We start from the raw sequence: 25,637 nt of genomic DNA, 5'->3' as shown, positions 1-25,637 counted from the left end.
TGCAGGAATAGACTCTCTTCCTCCGCCGCTGCAGCCTGACTCTGACACAACCGGCATGTCTGCAAACTGAGAGCCGCACAGTGAGACAGAGAGACAGACAGTATCCCTGCTTTCTCACGCACAACTTGTCTTCTCCCTCACACACAGCTGAAGGAAAATTTGCAGGGTGATTTTAAAACTGCAACGAGGCTTTTTGGGAGAGCTGAAGACTCGGAGGAGGATCAAAACAAGGTAACCGATGTCCGATCAAGCAAAGAAAGGGATGTTGGTGTGTGGCTTTACAGCACGGGACGGGATGGGGAGGATGTTCGTGCACTTGGTAAAAGATGCTGATCGCAGCCTGCTCTGTATATTATGTATAATGTTTTTATGCGTGTGTGCGTGTGTGTTGTAAGCGTGTGTGGGTGCAGAAATTTTTTTAAAAAAATGCGTAATTGGGCTGAAATGCTGCACCAGAGCTGTGAGTTGATACTGTAAAAGGTTCATATGAGGAGAAAGTGATGCCGATGCTGCTGCGGATGATGATGATGATGATGAAGAGGAAGGAAACCAGGAAATGATTTAAAGACGCTCGGCTGCTGCAGATTCGACTTTGGGCGAATGGAAATGACCCGGGGACGGAGCAGCACTGTAATAATGAGTGCAGCAAGTTTTCAAGGGTATTCTTTCCCCGCTAGGCTGTACTGCAATGGCAGAGGGATGCTGTGAAATGCAGCAAAACTACCCTTGGGGTGGTTATGTGGTAATAAGATTGTTAAAAATAATCTTGGAGTGCAGTAAGGGCGCTTTAAACTCGGACTTGAGCTCCGCAACTCCCACAGAAAAATCACTGGCTTATTATAATATCTAACAAAGACAAATTTTAAATGATCACAAAGTTAAGTCTGTAAACTCACCATATTGAACACAACGTTGTAGCATGTTATAGAAAATGCAGATTTCTATATAAATATCCTTTCAAACTGTCCTGAGTCACTTTCAATCCCAAGAGAAATACCATTTGATTATTGTAGTGATATGATATGATTTACATTGAAATGTGACAATATAAACTCGTAGACACACTGTGGGACCTTGAAATCCCTTGGGTGAGGCCCCCCGCATTGACACAAACCACTTGCTCACTTTTGACCCTACATCTTTAACCCTGTCTCTTTTCGTCCTTTTGTTCTGGGAGTTATTTCCATAAGGATAAATCACATGCAGCCTAGCAGCGTCAGCACAAATCCACACAAGATGAAGTGTGGTTGTAAACCGAGGGCACAGGTGCCTCAACAAAACTCAGGGTGCAGTTTTGTAGCGAAGGGTAAAGCCATCTTAACCCAGTTTTGCCACCTTTTTTGTTCTCGGGAATAAAGTTGGCCGTATTTTGAGGAGGTTTAAGATGTTGTTTCGTTCTTACTTTTATATATGTGAAGATAATGTATTTTAATTTTAATCTAATTTAATTGTATTTTACCAGCACTTTTCCAAAAGTAGAGTTGATCTTGATTATTTGATGATGAGGATCTGCAGCTCCATAGAGGTCATACATCCTTTCTTGTCTGCATCGAGCCTCATCATCATCATCCTCCCCCACTCCAACCCACTGGAGTGAAACTGCATGTCTTAACAGTGGTTTTCTTGCTATCATAGCTTGTGTATTCTGTCCCCTGGCTGCAGGTCTGATAACGTGACGACTGAAGGAGGAGAACACAGAACTGCTTCATCATGAATTTTGTAATGAAAGCTGCAATGGGAGGTGAGTAGTCTGCCGTGCTAAAGGTTGATTTAACAGCACTGCAGTGTAAAGGATTTAAAGGGATGTGCAGCAGCAGCAGTGGTACAGTACTAGTACTGGCCTGGTAGTTAAGGGGACACTGGGCTGCGATAATCCCTCATGCGACAAACTACTGACTTCCAACATCAGCTGCGCATTCCTTCTTTCTGCATCTAGCTTTTAAAAACCCCTCAGGGTAGGGCATGACTTATTAAAAAATGATATCCTGTTGGCGAAGTCCTTTACAATGCCAGACTGTGCCCACTTGGTGATGAGCATTACTCAAACCTTTATGTGAATTGTTCTGTATTTCTGCTTTTGTAGAAAAAAAGTGTCTTTGCTTGGCCAGTGAATACAGGACAATAGCAACAGGAGCTGTAGTCATATACCTGTCAAGCGAAAAACCTTGTATCTCCACAATGTCACCTTTCCGGGACAGCAGGCGTCTTATTTTTAGCTTGATCTACATGCATTTTTCAGCGTAGTGGAATTCAAAATAGGTTAAAAGTGCAAGGTTGGTTGAATTTTCGTCTCATAATGATGTGACAACCTGGAGATCCCAAAACTATGAGTAATGAGGTTTTCTAGTGACTTTAAAGATCAGGCAGACTATGCTTTTTAACCCAACTGTTGGTGTCTTTTGAGTCAAGAGAGATAGAGAAAGGTTAGTTTGCCAAGAACTATGACTTAACATTTTTTCCATGAGACTTTTGTCCTTTAAAGCCTTCAGGTATTATCCTGTAGAATATTATCTAAGCTATTATTTGCCCCCTAATTAGTTCTCATTGTAGCCCTGTAATTCATCCTCCTTTTCAGCTATATCTTCAAGGGGAATGGAAGGAAAGTGGCACCAGTAGTTGTAATGCAGCCGCTGCACACATACTGGTCAGTCGTGCATGATGCTGAGCTGCTGTTGTCGTCTGGGTTACAGAGGTGTCATGCAGTTACAGTTTGGATGTTGAGTTGAAGCAGAGCCCCTGCTCCTCATTGGGATGCAGAGGATGCCAGTGCTGCCTCCCTCTGCATAGCTGCCGTGCTTCGAGTCTGCGCTATGAATTCTTAAATCAACTGCATTGCATTGGATACTGGCTTTACTCTGCGGGCAGCACTCCGCCTGCAGACTTTGGGAATAGATTTGACAGTGTGGGTGGGTGTATGTGTGCGTGTGTGTGTGTGCGTGCGTGTGCGTGCATGCATGCGTGTATGTGTGTGTATTTGTATTCTCTTTGCTGAGGAGATGTTTTATATATATGGTATAGGACAGAGTATGTGTTTACTGCATCTCCAGGCAAGATGAATTATGGAGGCTGCAGAAGGGCTACTTTAGGGTATAGAGGTTTGTGTGCATGAGAGAAAAGTAAGAGAGGGGATAGAGGCAAGAAAGAAAAAGTTTAGTAGTGATTGTGTTTCTTACAATCAGCAGGTATGCCTATCAGAGTGGTTTTTCTGCTGTCAGTGCATTTTGACCGTAGTTTGAGCTGCCATTGGCTCTGGTCCAGGTTTACTGACTGAAACACGGTGGCCTCTTTCCACAGAAATGTCTGCAGTAATGCTGACAGTGCAGTGGAGCCCTATAACTCCCTGTGGGGGAAAAAAATCAGATAATGAAACAAACCAATTAGCTAGATAATCAATCAGCTAAGCTATACATCTTACAGTCACCGCCTTTGAGTCAATAAATCAATATTAGTGAAATATTTTTTAATCAATTATATTGCATTATGGGTTAGTGGTCTGAGCTGCGCAACATTTAATAATTACATTGCAGGTTTGATTCTGACTAGGGACCTGTCCCTTCCCACATTTCCTGTCTGGCTTTTCTATCAAATTATTGCAAAAAAAAAAAAAGGGCTAATCATAATGTATGGTTCCCTTGTATCAAATTGGCAAAGCTCTTCTGGAGCTTTCAGTTATATCACTTGATATATCACTGTAGATGATTTTTTTCTAAGCACTTCAGGGACTTAAGTTCATCTGCTGATGAAACAGCTTCAGAAGAGCTACTAAATGGACCTTGTCTTAACTGTCTCAAGGTCAATAATTAAAGAAATAGTTCAACATTTTTAGAGATAGGCTTATCTGCTTTCTTGCCCAGAGTTAGATGAATGATTACACTCTCATGTCAGAGAGCCGTAACAATCTTCTCATGTAACTTGAGGCAAGGAGGAGAAATTAGCATATTTTCAGAAAATGTTGAACAATTCCTTTAATCTTTGAACCTCAAAACATGTTTTGAAAATGTACATCTTCACACCACTCAAAAAATAATGAATATGATGTGCACTTATGTTACAGAGAGAAACTGAATAAATAAAGCTACTGAATCAGTAGAAACAAAAGAATACAAAATATCTGAGAAGCTATGAACAGATGTTGGTGCACAGAGCAGCTTGGGGCCACGCTCCTGTGTTACATGTATTACTCTTTAAAAACAGACAGATCGTATGACCTATTGTTACCTTGCTATTTTGCATCACGTGATTGTTTTGTTCCAGTTTGGATTTTCCACACTGTCAGTTGCAAATACTTTATTGAGTACATTAGGTAATGAGTGTATGGATGTGAAAGAGAAGATTCTGCCAGTACATTATTGAATCCTCCGAGGCTTCTTTTGTTACAGATACTTGCAGGAAAAACAGAGTGATGTTGAACTGTGATGATTAAGCAGGACTCATGTCCAGAGCCATACATCTGCAGAGACAGGGGAGTTTGTTGGGTTTACTCCTCTGCAGTAGTTAATTCCATAGTTTTGTAATGTTGGTAATGTTGTGTTGTCAATAAACAACAACAACATCAATAATAATAATAATAATAACTTTATTTGTATAGCACCTTTCATACATTAAATGCAGTTGATGATACTTCCCATAAATTGCACAAAAACATTCATCTTGTTGTTAAATACAATAAAACTGACTATATAAATAAATGAATGAATAAAATATAATATTTCAGTGAGATTCAAAAAATTAACAAGTCTCAGAGCAAGATTAAAAAGGTAGATCATAAGTTTTTTTTAAAGATGGACTATGCAGGATTTGACCGTTGGTGTTCATAAACACAGCATTCAAAGTTGGTCCCTCCCCACAGAGAGAGAGAGTGTGTGTGTGTGTGTGTGTGTGTGTGTGTGTGTGTGTGTGTGTGTGTGTGTGTGTGTGTGTGTGTGTGTGTGTGTGTGTGTGTGTGTGTGTGTGTGTATGTGTGAGTGAGAAAGAGAGAGAGAGAGAGAGAGAGAGAGAGAGAGAGAGAGAGAGAGCAGTAGTTGAGTAAGCTAGAAAGTGAATGAATAGAGCGAGTGGCGCTGGCGAGAACAAAGCTGTGGATCAGAGAAATACATGGTTATCTTCTGATTGTTTCATGGTGGATACGTTCTAAACCACAAATAAACACACCCACAATTCCTTACATCCCTGCGGGAAGGTGCCGCATTGCCGGATTTTGTGTGAATGCAGACCTTCATCCTGTCCAATGTGGCCTCTCTGATCTGTGTGTGTGTAGCGCAGCCCCACCCTCGGTCAAACAGACACACAGACCTGCAGCTCTTTATGCATCCATGACACATAGATAAAGAGCAGAGTGGAGCGGAGAAACAGTGACAGTGATGTAACCCCTCACTACGCTATGCACTGTTATTGGCTGGGAGCTACACCCCCACTGCCCAAAGGTTGACACACAGAAGCATCACACATCAAAATAACAACAAAATTATTTAAAAAAATAAAGGAAATATAGAAAATACAGGCAGTCTTTGCAGATAAATACACCACCACACACTTCTAGTGGGTCCCAAGTGATGATTGAGAGTTTTGTAATGAGTCTATATATATTTTTTAGAAAAATTGTGCATAGTATACCTTTCAATAAATCTGGTCATAGCTGTTTCATTGCAAACTCATGATCCTGCTGGTGGTCATTGACAAGGTATCTTTGGGTGTAATATATGGCAAAATGGCTCCTGGATATTATGCCATTCTGGACCAAAACTTGAGCAAATACGTTTAAACAGAACACCAAAAAAATCCAAAATGCAATGCTGTATAAATAAGAAACCCTATGTGAACTTATAAATAATCAACAGAATATTGGACAGAACTCTAATTGGATGTGTGAGGATCAAATATGAAAAGTAAGAACAAAGATGTCTTACATTTTTACTAGTTGAGACCTGAGGCGCTGTGAGCTCATGGCTTTATATGTGTAGAAGATAAAAAGATAGTTGTGCCTTTATATTCTTAATCCACACATACTAAACAGTTAGATAAGAGGATCCCTGGATTGTCTTCACATATATACACGTTATATATTATTAAAGGTCAGTGGGCATGGAGGAAGTCAGTCCAAGTACAACATATGTTGTGTTAATTTGCCCTTGGCCTGGTACAAAACAGGCATCACAAGTCACATGATGCCCATACACTTTTACCACACAGAGCCATTACAAAAGCCATAAGGCCTAATACATATTTAAAACAACTGAGATTTGTATAAACATGTTATTTTTGTGCCGTTCATGTGTGCAGTGCATACTGTCTCAATGTCAGCCCAAAATGGGAATTATTTCTTAGATCCTATTAAAACCAGGAATTTGACATTCCTTTCTTTGAATTGACTTGATGAACCTTTCATATTGCATATCAAGGAATCTAAGAGCTCCTGGTGTTTTTCATAGATGCCATTTGTGTTTGGAATGTGAAACATTTTTTGTGCATGAAGGTTTTTGTGAGTGACCCCTAGCACTTTTATGCATTTAACATTTTGATCAAAAGGCTCATTTTGTCCCTAAAGATATGATATTTAGGTAACGCTCTATTTTACAGGTTCTTTACTTTTATACTAATACCCTGGAAATGTTCTAATTGGCATATTTGTAACAGTTAATGTTTAGGACATTTTACAGACAGGGTGGTGCCAGTTGGTACAAACTATAAGACAAAACAGAAGAATATTGGTTTAGTTGCTAAGTGGTGATAGTTATATTTGGCATAATTATTATTGCAAAACTTAAAATCTCTGTAATAGTCATGTGTATTACCAAATTACCCTTTCAAAGACATGTCCTACAAAGAAACTGTTACACATCAGCTACTTTTAGGAAAAATATTCTAAAAACCTAATATATGATATATTATACAATGTAATGAGTAGGCACTTACCAACTAAATCAACGTTACATTGTTGTTTCAGATTTTTCTTTCAATTTGTATTAAAGATCACCACCCTGTCTGTAAAATGTCCTACAAATTAGCCATTAAATACCTGCAAATTACTGGAAAATGTGTATACAATTAAATAAAGCATTACTAATATTTATACAGCAGAATTGTCTCCCTGTGATTCAGTTTCTGCCAGTGGGTGAAAAAGAAATGCAATAATGATGCACCTTGCTATCTTCATTAACAATTCAACTCTTGGTTTTAACAACAGGCATGGCTAATTGGCTTTTTGTAATCAATTCTATCTAGCCCACAAAAACAGAGGGATTTAAATTATTAACTGCTGATGCAACTAACAACTCTTTTATGTAAACACAAACTAATACTGAACAATGTTAACTTGTAGATGAAGCAGTATTGTAATTTAAATAATAATAATAATTGTAATACCATCGGTTCCCTAGATTGCAGTCTGTGAGTTACCACTGTATGCAGGTTCGTAAAAATGATCAACCTGGGGAAAACAATGATTAAGAGGTGCTTCATCCTACACTTCAGAATTATTAACCAATCAAGCATTGTTGTTATTTGGGAGCTATGAAAAAGGCTCCCACACACACAACCTTTAATCCAGGAGCCATTGTGGTTTCCTAGTGCATCGATTGCTTCCGCTCCTGAGTGCTTCAGTGCTGACTTGGCACTTCCCAACTCCTAAAAGTTGAAGTTAGTTTATGGACATTAGTCCCAAGGTATGAAGGTCAATCAAACCCTGCATGCCTCAGGCAGTAGTCAAACTGTATCATCAGAAAAGAGTTTAATTGTAAAACACTAAACTAATGTACATAATCTGTACAGGCTCTGCTAGAGGGATACAGAGGTTCTTTAGGAGATTGATTTTGGGACATATTTGTTATCACAGGATAAATGCCATATCTGTTTCTGCTTGTATTTACACATCATTTTACATTGTTGTAGCTATGTGCCCAGTCTTGGATGGATCTATGTCACCAAAAAGAAGGATGACTATTGCAATGATTTGCTATTGCTATTTTGAGAAACGCTAGCATCTCCGCTGTGAGATTAAGGCCAATCAATCATGTTTCTTTAATCTTTATTATGGTGATCATATTCATGCATCACATTTAATGCCACAATAATACTGTAAGTATATATCCAAGCTCCATAGTCAAGTCGAGGCTTTTTGTATTTTGTATTTTCAGAAGCCAGTGAAGTGATCTCAGTACATGAGTAACATGTTCAGTTTTTCTTGTCCCAGTGAGTCCTCTGGCTGCAGCATTTTGAATGAGCTGGAGCTGACCCACAGTCTTTTTGGGAAGTCCGTCAAAAAAGGCATTTTAGTTAGATCAATGTATGAACCAGTTTTTCAGTGCCTGACTGAGACAAGATGGATTTAACTTGAATTGCTGTCCTAGTTATTCTTGTAATTGTGGCTTGTGAAGTTAAGTTCCAAATCCGAGATAACAAGACTTTTAACCTGCTCACTGGGTTTCAGAGACAGCGAGATAAGTGAATCTCCTGTCTCTGACCTCTAGTGCCTACCAAAACGATCTCAGTCTTGTCTTTGTTTAACTCCAGGAGGTTTTGCGTCATCTGGTGTTTAATGTCACTGATATAGCTGACAAGGTCATTTGAAGCCCTGAATAATAATTATAGAGAGGAGACATTACTTACATTAGCTTGCTAAATCAAGATGCAGATAAGGTTATATAAGACCGTGTGATCTCTCTCCTATTATGTATGTCATAATGTTACAATGTTGCATGTTCATATGAACCATATTAAAGTAAACTGCTCTGCTCTCCTAACATTATGGGGTTCATCCATTGTTTTGGGGGTAGTCATGCCGAGCTGTGACTCAAATCAAGCTGGCATACTGTGAGGGTTTTAATATTACACAGCAGGGCAAAGTAAAATAAGTAGTTTACCTGATAGAGGTGTGTTGGTCGTCAGCAGCCCTTCATCAAACATCATCATCACTGTGGCTGTTTCTACTTGTACTATTCTTCCCTGCATTATTTCTAACTGACTTTAAAAAGAGCTCCAAATATGTCCATATCCTGTTGTCTTCACCAGTTTTAGCACTGTTATTTAAGCTCTGCTAATTCAGTAACACCTTTAATTTCCCGTAAATTCTTCAAGATAAAAGTCTCTCATTATTTTGTCATTTAAAAACATTTAATATGAAGCAGTAAAACAGGAAATGTTGGATGTGCTTTGGTGGTAACTTAACACAACTCTGATACAGCTGCATCTTGGCAGGCTTCTTGAAAGCTGACCAATCAGAACAGAGTGTCCTCATTAGGAGGGGGGCCTTAAAGAAACAGGAGCTAAGACTTCCTTTTAGAGACAGAGGCTGAACTGGGCGGCTGCATAAAGAACCAGTCGCTTTGCATGTGAATAATTCAATGCTACCCTGAAAACATAGAGCTGGAAATCAGCATAATAGGTCCCCTTTAAAATAGTTTATGACAGTGACTTGACTAAAGCTTTGTGACAGATTCAAAGGAAAAGCAAAACATATTTAATTTTTAATCCTTTTGGAGGCTACACTGACAAGAGAACCTCGGCCAATGTGTATTTTTTATTTTGCAAAATGATGTAAAAATGAGGTGCTTTTGAAAAGCTTGTCACTGTTGCAACTTGCGGATGAAAGGCAGAACAAACAAGTGAAATAGAATAGACTCCACCATGCTGAATGTTTAGTGTTGTCCTTTATTTTAATAACAATAACTGCTCACAATTTACATAGTAAACACGCTAACATTACTTTGTCATGATATTGTTCTGCATAGCTGGTGACTGTCGAAAGCTGTTGGGTCTTCATGACAAGACAATAAAGGGTAAAGCCCAGGAAAAAAAAAATCAAAATCAGTGTACCTCATTGAGTGGAAGTCATTTCAATATTTTTTGTGCAAGGTAACATGAGGGTAGGCATTGTTGTGTGTCACCCTGACAGAATGAAGGAAACATTACATTTCATAACGAAACTGACAAATAAACTGTATTTAATTATTCAAAGTCTATAAGATTGATGCATCATTTATAAATAACTGTTAGCACAGAAAATGTCTGTTAATCCATGGCTATAAATATTCATGCGACAAATGTCTCACCTAATTTTTAGGGTACCTTCTTATTAATTGGGTTATGTTGTAAGTGTAATTGTAAGTTGAATATAACATACTACTGTTTTTGCTAAAAAGATTTTGGCACCTTGTCATGTAACAAAGGTATAACCACTATTTTTTTCTGGTATTCAACAGCTATAACTCTCATGTTTTAACAAACAAATATTTAATTTTTAACCTAACCTTTCATATATATGATGTAATGTCAACCTGTAATAAAGGGTTGACAAGCACAGTATTTATGCCCACTAACAGATGGGATGTTCATTGTAATGAGGCAGTGTGATTTGAGGTGAAATGAAAACAGGAGACACCTTGAGATGTTCTTCCCCCACCTCGTCTCCTCAAAGTACATATAATCACATTTAGCAGCACTAATATGATTGGCTGGGGGAATCAGATCTCCATTGCTTGATTGGTCTAGAGGGTTGCCGCTGACACACACACACACACACACACACACACACACACACACACACACACACACACACACACACACACCCGCACGCACATAGACATGCACACTTCCCCATCTTTTCCTTGTGTGTGTTCTCTGGCATGACATATTCAATTCATCCAATTGACCTTCAGCTCCTTCCAGAGTGCACAGGGTGTGTGTGTGTGTGTGTGTGTGTGTGTGTGTGTGTGTGTGTGTGTGTGTGTGTGTGTGTATACATGTGTCTTTGCCAATACATCTAGATGCTATAAACTCTATAAAATACTGCATCCAACCGTCAAAGTCAAGAATATTGAGAGAGAGAGAGAATGAGAGAGAGAAGCAAGAGGGACACATAGCTATTTGTTCCAAGGTTTCTATGACATTTTTAAAAAATATTTTCTTTTCAACATACAGTATATAGCTGCAGTTGCTTGACTGTAGATGTTACTCAAAAATCTTACCACATTTTGCTTTGGATTAACACATACTGAGTGTCAACTTTAAGCAAATCACTATTTCCTTGAACATTTTTAGAAGCACTGTACTGAAACTATGTAGAACAGGAAAATATATTTAACTAAACACACATTCATTGAACGGTTAGATATGAATTCTAAATAAGTCATTAACTTGTCCTTGATTGGTAAGACACAAGACTAAAGTTAAGGGCCCTCCAGCATCCCACAGAAGCTGCAAAATCTCACAGTAGTTAAATGTTGGATGGATCAAACAACATATTGACAATTTTGCTACTACATTCATAGACCCTCATAAATTATGTGGTTAAAATGTAAAGTTTGTTGTAAGCAGGATGTTAAAGAAGACATCTGGGAGAACTGAATGTGTGATGATCTGCCATGGGGAAATTTAGTAGAAATATGGAGCTACATGATAATCAGGGACTTGGAATATATTTAATGTCATGGTTATGATGCTCTGCAACAAGATGTTACACAAAATATCCAACAGACGTCCATCCTTAAACCCCATCACTAGCAGTGCAAATATGAGCAAGACTATATTAAATGACTTACTGTATTAAGCTGCACACTGCAACACTATCATCTTACAGTCACAAAATAAGCAAAGACATGCAGCCCACTCCACAAACTGAGACAGGAGTGTTGTATACCTCATCAGAGCAATGAGTGTTGATTGCTGCGAGGTCATTATGCATATTAAAGTGATGGCAGAGCCTGAAACACACAGCCACTCCTCCAAGCTGAAGCTCCCTCCTCTGAACACTCTGTGACTTGTTATTGAGGTGTCAGCGCAAAGTCCTTGACTACAAGAACAAAAAATGCCCGGCTGGTTAGACGACAGTGACATATATTGAATAACTTATTGCCTCCATTAAGCAGGCTTTTTCAAAAATAGGGTGTCCTGACAGATATAACACCATGACAGAATGCTGAGACTTTTCTTTGACCAAATGCTAACAACCATATTCTGCAGCAGCAGTGAATCACAACCTTTTATCCTTTTATGCTGTAAGATTAGGGGTGAAACAGAAATGCATGATTACTTCCACCCTGTTAGTTATCTTAATTACACACACACACACACACACACACACACACACATCTTCTCCATGTCAGTGGTAAAATCATGCCGCAAGCCATACATGCCAATCATGCCGCTTGGTAATCAAATTATGTGCAGGTTAGAAGGCTGGCTATTCAGTTTTAACAAATTTAAATCTAAGACCAAACTTATCCATGATGAAGCTGCAGTGTGTAGATGATAATGTCATCTTTGTCATCAGATCTGTAGAAAGGATCGCGTTTGTTAGCATTTTATCGAATATAAATCCAGTATTGAATCTACTTCAGATCCAAATTCTTTCATATCATTAATCAAATCAAATTAAGTTTAGCTTTCAACTTTCGCAGATACTTGCCTTTATGGACTACATAAACATGATATAATACTGACAATATTCAATTTAGTTATTAAATGCATCTTACACAACAGCTATTGTAAGAAATTAACTATTGAGAGTCAAATGCTACAGAGCAGGTGGCAGTAAAACCTACATGCACACTTTTCCTTTCAGTTTGACAACCTTCATGAATTGTGGGTCAAGAGAGCAAGCTTGCATTGGTGAACTTAAGCCCCAGTGTGAAATAAAGCTGTCTCATTCTGAGTCCTGCTTGATACATTCTGTAAAGCTGCTCCACCTGAGGGAAATTATAACTGACTCAAAGCATAACTGCCACCAATTAGTGAATAAAGAAGCAGCGGAACAACAGTGAGCGTGCCTTCTCCTTTTTTATCACGTTTCTCCCCGACCACTGAAAAAACAAACTGTGATGAGAGAACAGTTTTTGTCCCGAAGGCCAAACCTAGATCTTTATACTCATCCGCTTTCCCACTACACTTTGGATTTAGAGAGGGATTTGCCTGAGAACCTTGAGTAGGAAAAGAAATGATAAGTACTATTTATCTGATACTGTCAAAGGTTCAAGCACTGGGAGAGTTAGCTAAGGTTAGTCTCTTTTCCCGCTTTACTTCAAGACTTTGGATTTAACAAAGATTTAGCAGAGAATTTTTAGAAGGAAGGAAGAAGGATTAGATAGATGAAACCGTTTATCTATACTGAATAAATTTCTAAGTATCAAGAAAAGAACCATAGCCTTTGCCAGAAAAGTTGGAAGGAGATCATAATTAAAAAAATATCCCTGCATTGGCTTTGCATGATGACAAACTGCTCTGTGCTCTACAAAGTGCCTCTTTGTCTTCAATGATGTTGACTCATCGAATGTAATGTGGATTATATGGAAATGATGAAAGCAGGCTAAAGGCCAACCTGTCAACTTTCCATTAAGCTTTTATTAGCTTATATATTGAATGTTGCACAGACTATTGCAAAAACACAGAATAAAGAGTAAAAGTGTAGACACTTTAATCAAAACACTCGAGCATAAGTCGACGGAGCTTACATGATGCCTAAGAACCCTAATAGAATAATTCTTGTTTGACAGGACATTGATGTATCTCTCGTAAATGGCACACAAAGCAAGAGTCGGGATCATAGCTCAATATAACAGGGTTTTGTCTCCCAGGATCCTCTTTTGTTTCTCTTTTTTAAACATCCAAACAAAGACAATTTAAATGTGCTTATAAGGTTTCGTGAAACCTGACCAAGTTTGTTTTGGTTTAGCTTAGCGTTGTCAAATGAAGAGGTACTAGAGGGTTTTCTTTGTGTCGTCGTAAGGGAATCATTTGACAATGAGGCAAAGCTGCTCTACTTAGAGGATTCAATAGCAGTGTTTACATGAGCGCTAATGCAGATATTCAGGTACTGGGCTCATATGCTTATCCTGAATACTGTTTGCCGTAACCAAGATAAGCTCTTAAACTTGCTCTGAGAAATCTAGATAAGTGTGGGATATTCTGACATTAGCAAGGATACTACCACATGTAAACATGTCATCAAATTAAACTTTGGTCGTAAGCTCATTGTTTTGATGGTATGATATGTGCATCACTGCTCATTTGCAAATAGAGATTCTTAATGGTTCCAGTTTAATTCCCTTTTGCAGTGTTATATATAAAACTAATATCAGTGGCTGTTGCAAGTTGTTTCCTAGCATTGAAATTAGGATGAAATGTCGTCTGTAGAGTATGTATGGATGCAGGGCGAGTGGTGATTAAAGTTGCACGTAAACAGTACGGAGTAACACTTTAACCGAGATATGAATCACTAACTTGAGCGTTGTTTGCATGTAAATGTTGTCATTAATGCAAAGTCACACCAGATATTTAGCATCCATAATGTACATCCATACGTGCTTCAACACAGACACGCAATTACATTTGAACACACACTGTACTGTAATTTGCACATGCATTCAAACACATGAAGAGTAATTGCTCAACCACATAACGACTCATGCGTGTATGCCTAAAATAGAACTAAGTAATTATTTATATCCTCATGTTCATATAGGGACACTCATCATGTATGTCCTGAGGTCCATTTCTGTCCCTCCTCTTCACTATCTTTCTATCTCACACATACATACTTCTAAGAAGCAAAGATAGGGTATCCTAGCTGGGCAGATATTGCTATGTCAGCAGTCTCTGTGGTGTTTATCAACTGCTGATACAGCAACACCTTAGTTTACTGTTAATTTCTCTTTTTCACCCTATGTAGCCTATTTCTGTCTAATCTGTCTCTTTCTTGCTGCTTTCACTTAAATCTAAGCAGTTTATTAATGAGCAGATCTATTGTTTTAAAATTGAGATTCCATGCTGAGCCCTGAATGCTGTGCTATCCACTGTTTTTCCCTGCACCCGTCCATCAAACAATGTGAACAGCACTGATGTGTTGATAAAGTTTATAATTCTGTAGGTGGATATCCTTGTCTCTACAGACATCTTGCATAGCACTTTGTTTTTGTCTGTGTATAGATGATCCATAGACGAACAGTATTTCAAGTCATAGCTGCTTCAGGGAAATATGCTAATTAATTTTCTTGCCAAGACTGAAATGAGAAAATCAATACCGCTCTCATATCTGTATGGTAAATATTAAGCTACCACCTGCAGCTGGTTTATAGATGCTAGTAGGTGTCTTTTTTAACCTTCAAAACAGAGCCAAGCTAACTGTTTCCTTTTACTTGTTTCCAGTCCTCATGCTAAGCTAAGTCAATCGACTACTGTTTCCAGCCTTTTATTTATGAACAGACATAAGAACGGCATTGATCTTCTCATTTTAACTACCAGCAAGGAAATGAACTAACACATTTCCCAAAATATCCAATATTCCTTTAAAGATTTGTTCATGAGTATTATTAATTTGATTTGACAGATTTTGTTCTCTGCAGGTCTCTTATAGAAAAACACATAGAATTGAATGCAGCTGTAAATACCCATTTTAAATGAGATTAAGATGATTAACTATTTGATTAAAAAAATGTTAATCCCCAGTATGTATCATTAAAATCTTCAAAATGGAAAATTTGTAACTATAGAAAATCACTGAAAAGCCTCTCTGCGGCTTTTTATAGACTGTGGTTTATTATTTCCCTTATTTTTCTCCTTTGTTGCTCATGCACTCATCCCTTCCCACTGCATCCTTTCAGGCTGTCCTCTGTCTCTCCTGTCTTATGGCTCATCTTTTGCTGAGGTTCGTTTTTTATTATGCTGATGTTTCAAAAATACTAACAATACCGCGGGCAGCTGCAGAGTACATTGTCTTCCTTTCATTCTCTCCTCAGATGCCCCTTGCCTGCCTCTCATCGTTCTCCCTTTCTTTTCCTGCCCTTCATTCTTCTCGTCTTTCCTTTACACCTAATTTCTTTTCCCACTTCACTTTCCCCCCTTCAATTTGTCAATTTTTTCATCCCCTCTATCTTTTTAGCTGTCACGCTCTCTCCCTCTCTCTCTGGTCCCACAGAAACTGCTGGGTAATCCCACTAACTGGAACAGCTCAGCTAATTGGATTCAATAGTTTCTGACAGATTCTCTCCCTTTCCTCACGCTCTCCTTGTTTTCTAAATACGTCTTGTTTTGTCACGATATTCAGCAGTATGAGCTGACTCCCTATCTCCTCTGTTTTTCTCTCTTCTTTATGTTTTTTTTCATGCTCTTTCCTACTTATCTATTCCAGTCTTTCCCCAAAATCCTTTAGCCCACAGTACCTTTTCTCTTGATCTTTCTCTTCTCTGTTTAATGCTTGATGACAGGTTTTCCCCTTTTCTCTTGTTCTTATTTTCAACACTCAGCATTTTTGTGCTTCAGCATCATGAGGCATTATTTTATGGGACGTATATTTCCTACAGGGACAGTAAAAAGGTTTGTGTAAGACATGCTCCTGGGCTTGTGCCTTGTGGTAAAATAGGCAAAACTCATATTCATACTTTGTACTGTGCTTTCTCTCACATCTCTCACTGTTCTTCGTCTTGCATTATACTGATTATACAGCAAGTCTGAATCAGTAAGTACTGTTCTGTCTGATTATTTTAAATTATATGCTGATAGTTGGATGCACAGTTCCTTGATATCAGGGAAGTGGGGATGGTTAAACTATTCCTACTGCTAAAGGGCCACCAAACGTGGTTGTTGTTCTGCAAATTGGGGATTTTTATGACCTGAGAAGGATTTCATATTGTCCAATTACACACAAATTATGCATGATTATTTTGAGGCTGCATGGAGTAGAGTCGCTTTTCTTAGAGGTGGTCAAAAAAACTGGAATGAGACTTAACTCTTCATATAGGAAGAAACTATATTTGAAACCGTTAAATGTATGTATACAATTTGAAAAATAAAGTATTAAGACAGTTTTACTGACTATTTTTGTTGTCGCTTATTGGGGGTTGTGCGGCATGAGGGAATTTGGGCTTGTGACTTTAGTATTTCTAAAATCCTGGCCGTGGAAGGCAGGTATGAGTGAAAGGAGCAGCATTAGACCAGTTCATTTCCTGACCATGCTGGTGCTTCACTATGGAGTGTCTCCAATCAGGCTGCAGTACTAATATGTAATATGACTACAGCTAAGACCACAACAGATAACGTAATTAGACATAATACTGCAGTAGTATCAGGATTCGACCGGTTGGTATGTTAGAACATAAAAGTCATCTTGTGTGAAATAACCTTAAAATATGATCGTATCGCTGATGGTCTAATTGTTATTTCAAATGTTTCCCCACCATGACAGGAATACATCTCAACAGGAATAATGAAACTGGAAAAAAAGAGTAACTGAATTTTGACGCACAATAACAGCTACTGGTAGCTTTCTCCTTTTCTTTATGTCTCTCTAAGGCTTCACCTGAGGAGCCGTCTCTATTTTTGGCAGTCCCAGGAGTTAATTTACCTCTCTGCCTTCATTCTCTGTCACCATTTTTTTCTCTCACTGTCCAACAGACTAATCTTGTAATTTGACATTTCAATCCTGTAGAGGCTTGCTAGAGCTGTCATTGTGTCTCATGTCTTATTTATTTGTCTGTCTGTCTGTTTCTCTCTCTCTCTCTTTCTCTCGGTCTCAGGAGGCCCTCCTGATGTCGGCAAGATGCTTGGTGGGGAGGAGAAGGAGGAGGACCCCGACGCAGCGAAGAAGGAAGAAGAGCGACAGGAGGCGCTGAGGCAGCAGGAGGAGGAGAGGAAGGCCAAATATGCCAAGATGGAGGCTGAGAGGGAAAGTATGAGACAAGGCATCAGGGATAAGGTATAGTGACAATGGCAAACTACACACTATAACTATCCAATCCAACACAAAGAGTCATCAGTAGTAAGAGAATATAAATGTTGATTTTGACCTCAAGTAAGTCTCTCATCTTCAAATAAACAAACGCCAATACAAAGAAAAGTGAAACGGAATAAATTAAAAATGAAATATCCAACAATGAATCCCCTCAGAAAATATTAAGCCACAAGGAAACAAATAATGCAAAGGTCTGCATTCAATCCCTATTTACTATAGTGCACTACTATGTTATTTATAGTCAACTCAAAAAATCCCACAATGGAGCAAAAGTAAACTAGACTGAAATTACATTGGTTATGTCAACAAAGCAATATATCAGTAACAGCAAATGCTGTTACAGCTAGTAGCTCTGTAAGGTTGTACTTATAGACACAGTGGTGTTATGAATCTCATCATATTTACTACAACTTTAAATACCATTTCTCTGTGTCTGTTTGGTTAGGTTTGTGTATGCAAAGTTATTTTATAACCATTTTTGTTTAATTTAGTTGTCTTTTCCTTATGTATCATTATTAGTTATCTTTTGTAAATATATTTCTGTTATGCCATCAATGTCATTTTTCTCTTATCCAAAAAACAAATTAAAACAATTAAAATTAAAAATTAAAAAAAAAAGACAAAGGCATGCTTGCAGTGACAATGCGGACATACTGATGCATGTTCACCATTTTATTTTATCATGTAAGCATTTATCAATTTACACTAAACACAAAGCACAGCCAAGACTGATGAGTATGTTGTTAATTTTCTAGTACTGGACAGATTAAAATTCTGACCTGATGATGGCACTAAATGAAAAGCATTCCCAAAGTGATTACAATTCATCCTGAGGGAGATGTGAATGTGTGTACCAAATTTCATGGCAATTCATCCAAACCTTGTTGAGATATTTTAGCCCAGACCAAAGTGGTGAACATCCATGGAGCCATATGCCGCTAGTATGGCTAAAGCAAAAATATAGATATATTAAAAAAAATAAAATAAAAAATCCAGATCTGCCATCATAGATACACCGGCAAATGTGTTTTTGTTACTACTGAAGCTTTCAGCAGGAACATCTTGTTTGATGATTTTGGATGCTGTCCTCTGTTCCGTTGTCAGCAGAGCTTCTAAAGGCGTTACATCTCAGCTGCCAGCGCAACTCTTTTTTTAACAGACCTGCGATGGAAATAGACTGTTATGACACTATTTTTTGTTTGCTTTCCATCTCATGTTTTACTTTTATGTTATTTTTAATTTTCTGAGATGATAAAATACATCAGTGAAGAATCAGGAAAGAACTGTACAGAAATAAGAGAAAACAAAAGCAGTTGCTGAACAAAATGTGGAGCCATAATTAATAAGAATCAATCGGAATTTTTAGACCACAAAAAGTATATTCAGAAATAGTAGTGGGTGTGTATTATGAAGCTATTGTGCAGGTTTATGCGTCATACAGTTTTATGCATTTGTATTTCTATCTTACACAAATGCTTGCGTTCTGTGTTAGTTTTATGCATGCTGTATTTTCATTGGTTTTAGTTCATTTTCTTTCAGTGTTTGCTTCAAGTTCCCTTCTGCACAAACGTCAGCGTGTGGGGCTGCTGTGATGTTAATGTCTGCAGTGTAACCACTTCACTGCAGAGGTAGTGTGAAAGACAGGCAGTCTGTGGGTGGGGCAGGTCAGAGGGGAATACTGTGAATCAATGGGATGAAAAGCAGTGCTACTCTCCCGGCTCCTCCACTCCTCTATTCTTCTTAAGTTATCCCAGAGGAGGAAAAAGAGTGATAAACAACTCCCAAAGTGCTTGTTTCCAAAAGATTTCTGTCAGTTTCCTCCACACCTTTATCATGTTGTGCCAGATACTGCCATAAGTGTTGATATTACTTTATGCATGTCATACTGAAGCAAAGATTATAAATCAAATAGTGTTGCAAAGTAGTTTTATTTTGATGTTATTGGTAGGCTGACAAATATAGTGGTCAAACTGAAAAATCTTGTTTGCAGAATGACTGTGGTGTTTCACAAAATACCCTCATGAAAAAAACATTATGGATTTCAAGCCATAGAATGTAATTATTTGGCCCGCTGTAATAGGGGATGATAATTCCACTTTTTACATGAAGTTTGAGTCAAAGCAGATTTTTGCTCAGTGACCCAACAGTAATTTTTGACATGTGCTGTCATGGTGTTAACTCTCGAGAGATTTACTCTGTTTTTAAGGTATTCCAAAATATTGTTTCCTCTCAAACACACAAATACATCAACTGACTCAGAAAGGGATGGATAACGTTCAATGGATAAGTGGAAGGTGTAATGTATGTAATGTACATCAACTTGTCTTCATCCCATGTTTATGCTACTGTACAAGCAGACCTGATAACAATCCTGTTCTTAAAGGGTAGTAGTTGAGTTTCTGGCCACTTGGCAGCTGTTGACTTATTTCCCCCGACTTTAATTGGAATCAGTGGGGCACCATCTTGTATCCAGCTGTTATGTACAGCTATGGACACGCATTTCTGACCCACTTAATGGTCAGAAAGGTTTAAAGACATATTAGTGGATTTCAGATCACTTCCACTTTCCAACACAAAAAGGAATCAGCAGCATTAACGGAAAACATCTTAATATTTGTGTTACTTTAGTATGAAGTCCTGTAATTATGGTGTTTTCCATTCTGAACTTTCAGAGCAAAAGGTACAATATGTGCATGTTTCTGTGTTTCACCATCAGTATGGCTTGAAAAAGCGAGAGGAGGCTGAAGCCGAGGCAGCAGCTGCTGCGGAGGACACTGCACCTGGCAGCTTGACTCGACCCAAGAAAGCTGTGCCAGCCGGCTGTGGTGACGAAGAGGAAGAGGAAAGCATCATGGACCAAGTGATGAAATACCTGCCAGGCCCGCTGCAAGACATGCTAAAGAAGTAGCCTAGCTTGCTGGCTAATGCTAATGTTATTTAGCTTAGTTCATAGACTAAATTCACAAAGTTGACATAAAGCAGGTATTTTTTTCACATGCAAGTACATAAAATAAAGTTAAATCTAGTGTTTTGGTGTTCATACAAAACAAAGTTAGGTTTTATGTGACATAGGTGGGCAAATGAATCAGATATGAACCAGCAGTGTGAATTGCAGCCTATAGACTAAGCTAAGCTGACCCAACGGCCAGGTGAGCATTAGCTCAACTCATGTTAGCTATGTTACACTAATGGAGCTAACAGCAAGCAAGGGGGCTAAAGACACAGTGTTAGATGGTGTATCCTCATAGTCTGAGAAGTTTTAAACTCCTTTTTCTCTCCTCTGCGAAGCTGCAGAGCTCTCTCGCAGCACTAAAAAACAATCTCCTTGTCCACCATGCTGTTCACTCAATTTGTATATAAATAAATGAATACATAACAAGCCTCGAGGTGGGCAAACAATCATAAAATATTATGAAATTATTATACTAACTGTGTGTCTGTCTAAAATAATAATAAAAACATGTGATAACTTGATAAGCCATATTTTAAAAAGGAAATTTAAAGACTTGTGTGCTCCTAAAGCTACTGTTTTGTGTTCGACTGTGTCTAAAATTTATGTCAAACTCTTTTGCACAGTGTTACACACTCTGTCAAACCTATTGTCTATTTCCCTGACACACTCCCTAAATGCTCGACATCAAACTGTGACAACATTCATGTACTGTAGTGTTTAAAATAATGTTTCTATTCCCCTGTTCAGTGCGTCCAACCTCCTTCTTACAGTCTGTGTTGCATGCCATTTGTCTAGACAAGTTTGTTGTGTGAATATGTACAAACCCACCCTCCCGCTCCCTGTACCCTCTTCTTTATCATGCAAAAAATATTAAGGCAATAAATCCTAAGTTTGGGTGTGTTTTCACTATCATGTCGATATAACCGTTAATAATATTAGTAATAAAAAATGATACTGTATGTATGCATTGAGGAAATTTAATTTACAGGTTTGCAGGGTTTTCTTTTTTTATTGTCATTGCTGTTTCATTGAAGAATGACCGTGTAGCAGTTCAGACAACAGCCAAAACCTTAAGCTTTCAGCCATAAAACCAGAATCTACAGTATATATTCATTACTATTACTATCAGGGTGTACTGCCAGGGAGAGAATACTGAATGAATCTGTATGAATTAACAAAAATATGTATTCATGATTATGTATTAAGCAATGAAGATATGTGGAAATAGACCACCTTCTCTCCATACACACACACATACTGAAGTGACTACTATGACGTGAAATGATGCTTGATTTAATTCTACTTCTTCGTGGTTTAGGTGTGAGAATGAGCCACTAAAGACGACAAAGAATGCCATGAGCAATAAAGGATTATCATGTATGTTTCTGCTTGAGATTCAATAAAAAATTAAAACCTTGTTCACAGACATTAAATATGTGTTGCCGTCTTTTCTCAGGAATACATTTTGCAACCTCGTTCACTCATTGAATGCACTGAGTCTGCTATAAGCTTTTCATTTTGTCTCAGTAAAAGAAGCACAGGTGAAAAAAATGAAATCACATTTAGCTGCTTCAGGGTCATGGTGTTGTGCACATAAATAGGACGAGACATTGTTAGTGTTATTAGTAACACCTGTGCTTTTACTGCTGTGACAAGTGGAAATGCCTGCTGAAAAAAAGGCCTAAATAACTTTGTGTCTGACAAAAAAAACAAAACCAATCTGGCATTTTTCAATGAAGACATAAATAAAATTACCCCCCCACAATAAATTACCATATGTCTTAACTATTCAACAAAATAGTGCCGATGGTAATTCTTATTGTATAACCCCTATGATGACGTGTAAAGCAGAAGACGGTAAGACGGTAAGAAGGTAATGGCTTGGATTAAACATGAATGGGGTAGGCCTATTGACTGGTTACACTCTTAAATGTACTCAAGATTTAAGTAACCTGTTTTTTCATGAAACTGTCTTATCAGAATGATCAAAATAGCAGGAACAACTGTTCTCATTTTATAACTCAATAAACGGTAATACCCTTACAATGTCATAGAACTAGCAAGTTCATTTTTTAAATTGAATAATGGGCAGTAAACCGTATGTGTTCATCATTTTTGCAGTGAGGTCGCTTTGCACCAAAGAAAATATTTTAACAATAAAACTCCTCACATTTAAAACAGCAACATGAAAGCTACGCAGTGCAGACTCTCAGCTAAAAATACTGTGTGACAAATCTAGCCTTAGCATGACTGCAGTGATATTATCAGTCATGTCATGGTATTGAATATGTAAATGTTCCAATGTCACACTGACAAAACTTTAAAGGAAAAACTAAAAGAAAATTCTGTTTCAGTGAGGAAAAGAGACTGTTGATACTGGTGAACGTGCTCGGAGTCTCTTCTGAAATGCTGCACTGCAGTATGATGGACTCAAATTGTCCAATATGATACTCCATTGATTTTCACACCTCACATACCCCTACATCACAGCTGCATTTTCAGCTCTCTTTGCTTCCATGTATGTTTTTTGGCAAACACCAGATGCCATAATATGCCCCCTGAGCGTGATTATGGAATCAATAATGTGTTACCTCTACATACATTTTCACAGTCAATCAGCTGACAACTCATTTTTTTCAATTGAGAAAAAGATTCAGAAGATTGTGAGCAGATTAAATTTGCACACTGAAAAGTGAACAGAACTGAAGTGCAGGAGTGCCTCTGAACTATGGAGGAAAACATCTGATGAAGTGCTGCTGTTATTGTTGAAGGGTAATATAGGGAGACACACACAGCTCATCTGAATGGACGTGTATTTCTTCCATTTAGCCACAGAGAGACACTGTTGTATACATATGTGAAAACACTGAACTCTACAAATCCAGCCAAATGTAGTAAAGTCTAAGTAGGAGGACATTGTGGACATCATATTTTCAAGCTGAATTTATTCCATAAACAAGAAATCAACCAAAAAGTTAAACTAACCAAAAAAACAGAGTCAAGCGCAAAAATAAAACTAATCAGAAAAAGACAGAACCGGGAAGAACCAGCTAGAAGCACACAGATTGAGTAGCAGAGTCCTCTTTTCCTTCAGCACTCAAGTATTCATTGTTTTACAAATGTTTACATCCATAATTACCATCTGGTGAACAACATCCACAGCATAAAGCAGTAAGAAGGAAACATAGACGGCACAGTAGGATAAGTTTTTGTCTGCAGCTGGTAGTTGATCTGTTCTTTAGCAGGACATGCAGACTCATTTCTTCTTGAGCCATTAAAAAGTAACAATAGTGCAGACCGTTTCCTTTTATTTTTACTGGAGCTGTTTTATTTCAAGGCAGCAACGCATTAGCTCTAGTTCCTGGTTACATAGCAGCTAACTCTTCTTTATCTCATTGTGGTGTTAATCCTAAATTTAGAAGAAATCCTATTAAGTGTTGCAAAATGCAGAGCAGTGTTTTTCCTCACCAACATATAGTTTGGATGTTGGTAACAGTTACAGTGACACAGCATTTAAATTGTATTCACAGACCTTTTTTTTGCCTTTGATGAGAAGAACATTTGTGGACTCAGGATCAAAGTGTAAAACCACATTTCAGATGTTCAGTGGTAGATTTAAGACCCGTCACAGCTAAACATATTTAACAAGCATTTTTGAAACCGTAAATCATCATTTAAATAAAATGGATCGGTATGATCTGAAAGCTGTAAAGACATTAGAGGTTTTCTGCATTTTTAAATCTTTGTCTAACATTCATTACTGAAGTGCAAACCTGGATTGAGGCGTTAAATGTGAACCTGTAATAATCCGTGACACCAGTACCAACCCTCTCATACTAAACCACACATTTTAGCTCCAGTAAATAAAAATAATCAAAACACAAACAATCAACAAACCAGACCTGGTTGAAAGTGTAACAGAAGTCCATTAAAACACTCAGTTACTTTGTGTTCTTGTAGTCTGATAAACAGACTAGGAAATTAACAACGGTGTTTGCATGCCACAGTGGAGAAACAGACTGTTTTACTGTACAGGCATCCATTTCACTTTAGATGATTTATGTGCAAACACATATAGAGACAGGTAATGTAAATGCTGGATACTGTAACAGTGTAATTTGAGTGTACATTTTCATTTACAGCAACATTTATACACAAATTATTACAAAATCCAGCAATCAAAGTGATGTAAAGTATCTAAATGGCTTGTGACTCTTTCCCAGGTCAGTCACAAATAAATATATTTGTATATATATATATATATAGTGACAAGTCTCACAGTAGCCAGGTTTATAAATCTATCAACATATCACTGAACAATTTGAAGTATCTAAAGGAAAGTCAGCTACTATAATATGGTTTAGACCAAATAAAAATAACCTGATACATCAGATTTCCACAGCCGGGTGAAAATACAATGTTATGGTATCCCTCATACGTTTATACATCTATCAGATTGAAATGGGATATTGGCTTTGGTGTTTACTGGTTGGAGATACCTTGTATGTCCAGCTTGGAGTAACATTTGGGGAACAACGGTAAGAATAGCACAACTCATTTACAGCACAATAATAATTATAATTAGAATAATTAGAATTCATTCAACACAACAATATAAACAGGGATTGCCAAAAGTGTCCCTTTACTATTCAGATCTGAAACCCTCCTTTAAAACCAGCCCCGCAGCCCCCTTATTAAGGACTCTAGACACTTGAGAAGATATTAAAGGATTCAAGATAACAAAGTAAGCATTGCCTGGTTAGTTTGCACAAAGAGCTACAGCAATTGTTGTCCAAGCCTTGAATCCAAGTCAAAATTTAAACATCAGAGCACAAAACCATTTGTTCTAATCTCACCAGCTCAGATGGACACTTGCTGATTAATCCCGTTTGATCCTTTAACATCTACTGAAAAAGTCTAGGAAGTAGACAGAGTTAAGAGATTTCCTCCGAACCGCAAACAATCGAC

At 37.9% G+C, this 25,637-nt stretch overlaps 1 protein-coding gene across 1 annotated transcript; it reads left to right on the top strand.

The window, feature by feature from the left end:
* The first annotated feature begins 1,694 nt into the window (after positions 1 to 1,694).
* On the top strand, positions 1,695 to 20,624 carry cplx2a (complexin 2a). Its single transcript, XM_062439700.1, has 3 exons — positions 1,695 to 1,741; positions 17,502 to 17,680; positions 20,433 to 20,624. Exons 1-3 carry the CDS (start codon positions 1,711 to 1,713, stop codon positions 20,622 to 20,624), a joined length of 402 nt encoding a protein of 133 aa, XP_062295684.1. The 5' UTR covers positions 1,695 to 1,710.
* Positions 20,625 to 25,637: the final 5,013 nt, after the last annotated feature.

This window comes from Scomber scombrus, chromosome 2 (genome assembly GCF_963691925.1).
Source record: "Scomber scombrus chromosome 2, fScoSco1.1, whole genome shotgun sequence".
Taxonomy (NCBI): Eukaryota; Metazoa; Chordata; class Actinopteri; order Scombriformes; family Scombridae; genus Scomber; species Scomber scombrus.
The sequence above is the reverse complement of the archived record's forward strand: the minus strand, read 5'-3'. Positions and strand labels throughout refer to the sequence as shown.

Coding starts and splice junctions, on each gene's coding strand:
- cplx2a (XM_062439700.1), top strand. CDS start 1,711: ATGAATTTTGTAATGAAAGCTGCAATGGGAG. Junction 1,742..17,501: donor AATGAAAGCTGCAATGGGAG/GTGAGTAGTCTG, acceptor TCTCGGTCTCAG/GAGGCCCTCCTGATGTCGGC. Junction 17,681..20,432: donor GACAAGGCATCAGGGATAAG/GTATAGTGACAA, acceptor TTTCACCATCAG/TATGGCTTGAAAAAGCGAGA.